This window comes from Phaethon aethereus (genome assembly GCF_964289735.1).
Source record: "Phaethon aethereus genome assembly, chromosome: 8".
NCBI lineage: Eukaryota > Metazoa > Chordata > Aves > Phaethontiformes > Phaethontidae > Phaethon > Phaethon aethereus.
The window spans coordinates 10,231,705-10,241,130 of record NC_138584.1 but is presented as its reverse complement, the minus strand read 5'-3'; the positions used below and the strand labels follow the sequence as shown (position 1 = coordinate 10,241,130).

Below are 9,426 nucleotides of genomic sequence, written 5' to 3'. Positions count from 1 at the left end.
GGTATGGGAAAGGAGAATGCGGGATGACATGAGGATGAACAAAGGTTAAAGACTGTAAAAACAAACAACAGGGGTCAAACAGTGGCCCCAGCAGAAGTGCAACTTGGTCTTGTCCAGGTAAACCCAATTTTAGTGAACAGAGATGCTGAACAACTGGGATCAAAAAAAAATGGACCATGTATAAAAAAAAAAAAGTACGTGCAAACACAAGGAGACCTCAATACCTAGGAGGAAGGGACCCCAGCTACTTGCATTGGATTCTTCCCACCAAAAACGTTGGTACATTGATGGTTCGCTGTGGCATTGCCCTCCTGTCTTGCTAGCCTCCTTGAGAAAGACTGGTGCTGTCCACCAAAGGAGCAGGGGAAGGATGACCTAACACCAGAGGCAGCAGTTAGGTACTAGGACAGTTTTTCTGTAAACCACTTAACAAAACAAAACTTGCATTGCTGAGGCTTTCTTGCATTAATTTGGGCTATGAATGTTAGCATTATTGAAAGTGGACTAACCATAGCTTGGTATTTTTATAAGGCTGTTGAGATTTTAAGCACACTGATGATAAATTATGGGCTCTACATATAAGGTGGTTTTGCCCATAACAAAATTTTAAACATTTGAAAAGCTAAGTGCACTATATTATGCGTTATAAACAAACCATGAGGTTTTTGGTTATAGGTTTCATAATGCTCCTGTGTCAAGTTCAGACTGAAAAGTTTTGTGAAAAAAGTATCGAAGCCTTTTTGCAACAATTGCGTAGTCTATCTGTACAGATTGCCCACTGTGTTGCAAGAAAATTAGGGAAGAGATTGCGAGGCCAGCCTCAGCAATGTTGGGAGTGAATATGAGGGCATGCGATTCAGAGTACAGAAAATCGTAACTCTGTTGCAGAGGACATCTTTAACTTCTAAAGCTTGGAAATGGCAATGCTGAGCCACACCGTAGTGTTTCTACTGTGGATAGGTTGTACTACCTGTAAAGGTAAGTTGTTAAATGGGAATCTATGCTTTTAACTGACATAGCTGATGACAATCAAGAAAAACTAACTGAAAAAAATGTAAACTATACCATTTGCTTTTAATAGAATTCCTTTCAGAAGTTTCGAATGAGAGTTATAATTTAGAACTATGAATTTGAGAATATTTGCGTTGTATTTTCTTGTATGAGCTTGCTTCTTTGCCTTGTGCCTGAACTTAAGGGCTCTCATAAAGAACCTGTTATTACTAGCCATTGCTCACTCAAATGCATTAATCCATATAAATTCTTTGGTATTTCAATTTATCTACTATTACTCTGAATACATACTATTAAAAATGCAGAATACTGATCTGATTTTAAAACACTATACAACTGTTAAAAAATACAGGTACTTTTATTTCAGTAACTTGTATGATACAAAAAACACGCTGCATGAAGGAGGTCTTCACTGAGTGTATACCTTTATTAAAATAACCAGTTTTAAACTTGGTAACTGATCCATTTAAATCTATTCGTCATATCAAGATTCTTCTCCTCTCTCTGCCTTTAAACGTGCTCTTGTATATACCTTATACTTTCAAAAAATAATCCAACATTTAGTTTTTGAGTGGTGGAGCTAGCTTTAGGAATCTGGGAAAAACTGAGTTATTTGTAGGATTAAAGAAAATGGACTGTATGTGTAAAACTTTATTTCAGTATAATGCTGGAAAACAGAAACTGTACTCTGAGAAATTCAGAAGTTTATTCATATTTTTCGATTAAAATGCTTTTTAGTAACTTTTTTCGATGCAAAGGCTGTGAAAGTAGTAAAGATGATGACAATTTCTTAGAGCAAGGAGATAGTGTTGTTTACTAGTATGGTATATTCCCGGGTGGAGGGATGTAGGTCATCAGAATTTATTTAACTCCTGTGTAATGCCATTATTTGCTGTCAGTACTGTCCTGTGTGTGTCAATTAACAAGAACTTGTGTGCAGCTTCTGCTGGAATAGCATGCAAACACTCACCCGTTGTTGATTTTAGAGAAGTTGTTAGTAGGGATAAATCGGGATAAAAAGAAAATGGCAGCATGCAGTCGAAGAACAACAATCTGTGCACAGTTTCTGCAGGAGCAGCCTGTGAAGACCCACCTCTCATTGACTTTGGAGAAATTGTTAGTGGGCATAAATCAGGATATAAGGAAAGCGACAGAGTGCAGTATGTGTGCAGCCCTGGATATACTTTATCAGGATCGGAATGGGTAACATGCCATGAAAAAATCTGGGTACCTGGACCACCACAGTGTCTGGGTAAGTGTAACTTTTGTTGCTGGTTCACTTTATACTGGCAGATAATTCTAATAATTCTTGAAGTAGGAGTTTCAGAATTAGGTATACATTTGTTGCTTGATTACCTGTCTGTAATGGACCAAAATTAATCGCTGGTTTCAGAGCTTCTTAGCTTGTGAATCTTGGGCTTTACACTCAATCGTGTGTTTTATTGTGAGAATTTTGGAGCTGTCTGGAAGGTTACAAGCAGATAAACATTTTGTCTGTACTTACAAGAAATTGTGCAACAAAGTACAGGTACTGGCTATGGTGTCAGCCCCTCTCACCAGTGATTACATTTGCTAAGACTTCCTTTCACATAGTTTCCTAACTGTCCCTCAGACAGGGGAGGAGCACGGTGGTAAGCTGCTTTGCTGTCTTCAATTTCCTCCTTAGAGCTCTTTGTTAGGAATCTTATAAAACTTATTTTTAATCCTAGGTGACGGAAACACAACAGGGGTAAAATTAGGCTTATTCTCCCCGATTTCATTAATTAATCGTTTCAAGGACTACAATCTCCTGAAATCAGTACCTCTTGAGATCGTCACCGATGTCTGCAAAGTCTGTAAAGCTATGTTTTATAAATGTGAATAAGAATATGCTTGGAAGTTGTGCCATATCATTGATAAATGACCTAAAACTAAACGTCCTGAATTAGTTGTGATAGAGATCAAGTGTTTAACTGGTCTGTATTTTACTTTTTAAAATCAGTGCTGAGTGAGAACAAAGATGTTTTTGCACTATCTTTGCTGACGAGGTGCTTCACATCTTAAAAGCCACCAATGATTCATACTCCACCATTTTTAATTTTTCTTGTTTTCCCTAGCACCATGTACCATTACAAAACAGCAACTGGCAGCCCAAAACCTACTTCTCTCCAATGGACAAAGACGCACATTTTTGATGCAAAGTGGTCAGTGGCAGAAATTTATGTGCATGACAGGATTTAAACTCACAGCCTTACCTATGAAGCAGTGTTTTAATGGGCATATCAAGCTTCCTTCGTGTATTGCTGGTAAATATGCGCCATACTTGAATAATTTTGATCTGTTAAATACATCTTGTGTATAATTTTGCAGTTGTTTTTGTGCATGAACTGTATTTGCCTGTAGTATCAGAGACCGTTTATTCAATGGGCAACTGTTTTTGCCAGCACAAACACACTTGCTGATGCTAAGGGTGCGTGCAAATCTAGCGCAGAGGAGAAGTCACCACAATTAAAGGTGCATGATATGGGAGAATCTCTACCTTCATTTTTACTTAAACCAAAAGAAAAATTTGCATTACAGATGCACAGTTCATATGATCCATTGTAGATACCTATATTTGAGAAGAGAAGTAAGTCCTGCAGTTACATGTTTCTCTCTACTTCTTTGAAAGTACTCTTTCATGTTTGGCTAAGATAAAGATGTCTGAGTTGATAAGTTAACTACAGGTGCCACCTGAGTTCAGAAAATAGCTTCAGAGATAACTTCCTCATAAAAGATGTTTTATAAAGCCTTTTTACCTTGGCTTATATTAATGGAACTCGACAGGAGATATATCTTCCCTGCACCAGAGTGCAGTATGAATGTGAAAGCAATTTTCAAATTATGGGTGTAAATTATGTTTTAAAACTTGCTCATCAGAAATAAATATTTGGGTGGTTTTTTCATTTGATTAGTTCTTGATTTTTCTCCTTTTCTATTTGTGACTTCTTTCTCTAATAGGAGTATAAATGATATGGCATAATTCAGGACATCTATTCTAAGAAATGCTGAGGAATCTGTAATCCACTTGTTAAGTTATTACGGATGCAGGTGATATCTTGTAAGCAGAAGTTCATTAAGAGGTAGAATAAAGTGTTTTCAGAAATGAATAGGAGGTAGATGAGCACAGGAAAAATGAGGTGCCAGCTGGTGACTGACACACACAACATGCCAACCATGGCTGTATTTCTTAGCTGCAAGGTTCTCATGCTGCATGGTTTCTCTTCTTTTGCATTGCCTGTGAGTCTCCATTTCTGCTGATAAGTGGCAGACATAGAGAGGAATAACCAAATAATGTTGGAGCTGTTCATAGAAGAACTTTTACTGAAATAAAATTCCCAGTCCCAGTTCCTGAGCAGGACCTTTGACTGTAATTAGATTGTTTTTATTGTGGAACTCAGTCCAAATATATGCTTACAACTGGATGTGTCAGCTGATAAAACCTAATTTACTAATAACTAAAAATGCATATAAAAATATAATTTAAGTCCACGCACCCATTTTGGAATGCAGTTTAAGTTTTTAAACTATTCCTTTGAATTCTTGCAATCTTTGTTCAGTTCGTATCTCTGCCAGGTGAGTCCTGGGCGCATCCTCATGATCCAAGGATCTGTTTTCTACAGAGCCCACTAGTGACTAGGAGTTGCTTTGGGGCTTCAGTGATGGAAACCACTTCTGGGGAGTAAGGGGCGGAAGCCTTGATTAAAATTTTCTGGCATGGTTAGAAACAGGATCTAAATATTTCAGTGACCGAAGTCCATGCCTGTCTAGGGGAATGACTTATTTGATCTTCCATGTGCTTCCTTTTATATAAAATCCAGCGTCAGCGGATGACTATGCTGATGTCAGAAAAAGCTCCGCAAAGCATCTGTTCGGTGCAAACAGTGCACTTGGTCTATGTGTATCACATTAGCACAAGCGTCACCTTTCTGTATCTTCTCAGAAATGCCGTGTGGACGTATTCCAAAGGTTGCCAGTGCTCAAATTGAAGGCAGAAACAAGGACATTTATGAGCCCGGTGAAACAATTCGCTACCAGTGTGATGCAGGGTTCCTGATTGTTGGTCCCCCCGAAATTATTTGCAGAGAAGGAAATTGGACAGCACCGCCCTTCTGTCAAGGTATAGGTTCTACTTCTAAGTAGTCTGTGAACCTTCTTAGTCTTTCGCGTTGTGAATTAAAATAATGTCAACGCAGGCGTGCCGCCGAGTCAGGCCAATAGAGCCAACAGGTGACTTGCTTTGAGCGGGCTGCTCCAACAACTATTTTTCTGGCCCCTGAGAAAAAAACAAACGGGGCAGATGTGCAAAGAAATGGTTTCTCCTGTGGGCGGAAGCTAGTAGCTGAAACTCAGCTCACTGATGAAATCCAGCAAAGGGAGGGTTATGGGGGAACGGGTGCTGGCTGCAAAGGAGGAGAGAACTGGTAGGCACCGACCTGCGCCTCGGGCTGGTCGCTGCAACTCCTTTTCTCTTTGTGGTCACTCTAGGCAAAAATAACAGTGTCTGGTGAGGCGTTGCAGAGCAAAGGCCATCGTATCTCCCTTTTCTACCAGTAGAAAGAGATCTGCGTTACGCAAACCGTTTTTGCTCATCGGGAACAAAGGTGCTCCAGAATGCAATGTTCTGTGATTGTCGCATTGCTGCACTACTGTTCTGAAATGCACCTCCCTTTTTCAGATGTTAGCTGTGGAGCCGCACCTGAAATTCCCAATGCTTATATTACAAGCGCTCGGCGGGAGAGGTATCTGCCCGGTGCCAGAGTGCAGTATGGGTGCGAAAGCAATTTTCAAATGCTGGGTGGAAATTATGTCACTTGTACAAACGGCGAGTGGTCACAAGCACCAACGTGCAGAGGTAGGAAGCTGTGCTTTCATCCTGCCTCTTAGCATAGAGGGGACTCTCTGTTTTCCGGCTTTTTCTAGAAGCCCTCATTGACCCTGCCATCTCCTGAGAGTCCCAGAAAGAGTGGTCTGCTGCCCCTGTCACAGCTCGTTACTCTCTCCATGGTGACCTCTTGGAGCTGTGACCCACCTCGGGCAGAAAGTCTGGACAGAAATTGTAACAACAAGATTGATTCCTTTAGCTGTGTCGGTTCTACAGGGGAGCACCTCAAGTAGTGCAAACGTGACTGCAGCAGTGTCTCTTTTCAGATGTGACGTGTGCACCTCCTCCAGAAATTGCTGGTGGTAAAGTTCAAGGTGTTAAAAAGTCAAGGTACTTGCCTGGGGAGAGTGCTCGCTATCAGTGCTGGCAAGGTTTTGAGATGACTGGGGCTTCCACCGTAGCGTGTCAGAATGGGACCTGGACAGCGCTGCCAAAGTGCAAAGGTAATTTCTTTCTCTCTTCATACAGTTGCCGGTCGGTGGGACTGTCATGAAGCTGACTCAGGGGCATTTACTTCTCCCAGATTTCAGTCTCATTACTGTGCACAAACTCAACGTCTCTGGCACACTCAGGAAAAAGCCTTTTTCCCAGGTACACATTCAGATGAGTTTACCAGCTGAGTGACCCAGGTGGCTTCACTCGAGAGGGCCCCATCTGGCAAACTACCCTGAGGCCGAGAGCAGTTGCTGGCTAGGTCTAGTTCTGAGCCGCAGCCTTTGGACTTCTTAGAATCTACTTTCTGTGCCTGCCCGATGAGAAAAGAGCGAGAAATTTTTCCGTCAGTGTTGGAGAACTGAGCCCACAGCTTCCCTGCTAGTTGACATCTACATAACGCAGATGATGCCTTGCCGTATTGAAGGCCGTGGAGTCAAATCAATGGTTAAATCAACTGAGGGTAGAATTTGATGTGTGAGCCAAGACCCAGGTACTGTGGTGGTGCCTCTTGGATTTCGTGAGCGCGCTAAATAATCTCACTTGTTTTCCTTGGACACCATACAGAAAGTTTCAGCACACGAACCAATGCAGCAGCGTTTGACTCGAGCACCACCCGGCTGGGAGCTGGCGGGGGGGCGGTGGGTGCAGAAAGAGCAGATGCATTAAGACCAGGCTCCATGTCGTGGCTCCAGAACACAATGCCAAGTGCAAAGAGGCTCACTGCTGGCACCAATGGATCTGGGTCTTCCCTGAAGACTTCCCAGTGCAAGGCCCATTGGAAGGCCAGACTTGACAGCAAGTGTGGTGCTTGAAGAGGTATAAAAATCCGTGAGGCAGCCGTGCTTCAGGATTGGCGTGGGTGAAGTCCCCAGCGGCCGTAAGCGGCCTACAGAGCCCAAGGGTGAGCCGGTTAGTGACTGCAGCGGTGCAGTTCAGTGGCAGTCATTATCGTTTGCAGTCGGATCCGCTTTTCTCACCGCTCAGGCAGTACAGGGAGGAGGTGGGTGTCAGGGTCTTCTGCAGGATGGCCTCTGCCAGACGCTACACCGTTATGCTGCAAGCACTTCCGCCGTGGCCAAACGGGGTGAACCGGTACTTGTGAGTCCGGCACTGGAGAAGTGAGAAACTCTCGCTCTTTTTCACCTGACAGGTATTTGGGTTTCCCTTGGCTTTCCGCCGGGTGTCTCAGAGTAAAGCCAAGGTACCGTGCGGTAGTATTTGTGGCCAGGCCTCCACCGCAATTAAACTCAGGGTGTTCTCTCTGATTGGGAATTTTCTTCCAGGGAAAAGTGGGAAATGTGGCTCACCTCCAGTCATTGAAAATGGAGACCTTCTTTCTTTCCCCATGCAAGAATATCCGCAAGGTAAAACTCTGGAATACAAATGCCCAAGTCTCTATGTCCTGGAAGGATCTCCGTATATCACCTGTACTGATGGGCAGTGGACGAGCCCCCCAGTTTGCTTAGGTAGGTTGAAGCGTGTGCTGTGTGACTGCGCCTGTTGTCTCTTTCTCAGATCCTGAGGGCATCGCTTGCGCGGCATCGCTTGTGCTGGGGCTGCGATGCCGGCAGGGCAGAAGAGCAATGAGTCCTTCCTTTGTCCAGAGGAATTTCCTTTTGCTGTTAGCTTATGTAGACTTTCCTGTGGCAGGTAACAGAGGGACAGAGCAAAGAGCAGGAAGCATTTTGTGATGCAAAGAACTTCTGCAGGCTCGGGGGCAGGTGCGGGAGCGGGGGGAAGGAAATGTACCTGTGGTGCGTTTCTATGAAGTGATGACGCTCTTCCCTTGCCTTTTCCAAGTGGCCTGTACAGCATCTGAAGAAGACATGGACAGAAACAATATTGAGCTGAAATGGATCGTAGGAAGAAAGCTATATTCCAGATCGGGTGACTTTATTGAATTTCGGTGTAAGAGAGGATATTTGGAGGACCCAGCATCTTCCCCATTCAGAGCACAGTGTGTGGAGGGGACGTTAGAATATCCACGCTGCAAGCCAGGAAGTAAGTCATCTCCACTCCGGCCACAGCTTAGCCGCCGCGTTGCTGCCTTTTTAGTGCTGAAGCTGAGGGCAAAGCTTTAGCTTTCCTGAGGGAGCACCTGGGCAGGAGCCGGGGTGTGGGAGCGCCCTGTAAGCTGCAGGCGGTGAGGGGCTGCGTCCCCTAGAAGCCGTTGACCGGCGTACCTGAGCTGGAAAGGCTGCTGGGGAAAGGGCTCTCCGGGGCTCACTGCCAGGGTTACTACTTCTGTGACTGCCTGGCCGCTTGCAGGCAAGAGCAAAGAGCTTGTCAGTGCCCTGAAAGTGGATTCCCAGATAGCGAAATACGCCGTTTCCCTGACCGTGATGGGTCTAAGAGCAGGAGACAGTTTCCTTGCAGAATCTCCCAAGTCTGCCTGATTAGGCAGGACTCTCCCCCAGCAGGGTTGTGTACTGGTTCTCTTTTGCAGCCATGTCTATGCTTTCTTGCACCTCTGGCCGTCCAAGCTCTTCTCTGTTGTGCCATGAGCTGACACGTGTGGAGGCACCAGCCATTTCCTGTCCCCTCTGCTGTCCCTCACCACCACAGCGGATTTGGGAGGAGGGAAGTTTGGTTGAACATTCCTGTGTGAGGGGGTCACCATCACTGTGCAGGGCGCCCGAGCTGGGGATGCTGCTATGGTCCGCAGCCTGTGAGTGAGGAGGATGGTTCTCAGCGCGTGGTAGTGCTGGGGAGATCTGGGGATGTGTCCGTGACATGGCCATGAGGAAACAAAACTAGAGAAGTGCTAGACAGAAGGCAAGAAGGGATCTCAAAAAACACACAGGGATGTTCATTGATGCCCGGTGACTTCCCCCGCCCGTGCTTCGATCTCGCCCTGTGTGAGTGTTAGAGTGAAAACGCTTCTCCATAGCTCTGTGTGGCTTGTCAGCCATGATCATTTTTCCCTTTAGCCTGGATGTGAATGTCCTTCCTGTCACAAGTAGCAGAGGGTCAGAACAAATAGCTGGAAGCATTTTGTGATGCAAAGAACTTCTGCAGGCTTTAGGGGAGAAAAAAAGTTACATGTGGTGCGTTTGTATGAAGTGATGACGCTCTTC

General features: G+C 44.5%; 1 protein-coding gene across 1 annotated transcript; it reads left to right on the top strand.

The window, feature by feature from the left end:
* Positions 1 to 1,776: 1,776 nt before the first annotated feature.
* LOC309407269 (complement factor H-like) lies at positions 1,777 to 8,745 on the top strand (the record flags this gene model as incomplete). Its single annotated transcript, XM_082002747.1, has 7 exons — positions 1,777 to 2,263; positions 4,973 to 5,149; positions 5,708 to 5,884; positions 6,181 to 6,357; positions 7,633 to 7,815; positions 8,150 to 8,350; positions 8,618 to 8,745. The coding sequence occupies exons 1-7, from the start codon at positions 2,044 to 2,046 to the stop codon at positions 8,743 to 8,745; spliced, it is 1,263 nt and encodes a 420-aa protein (XP_081858873.1). The 5' UTR covers positions 1,777 to 2,043.
* Between the last annotated feature and the right edge of the window lie 681 nt (positions 8,746 to 9,426).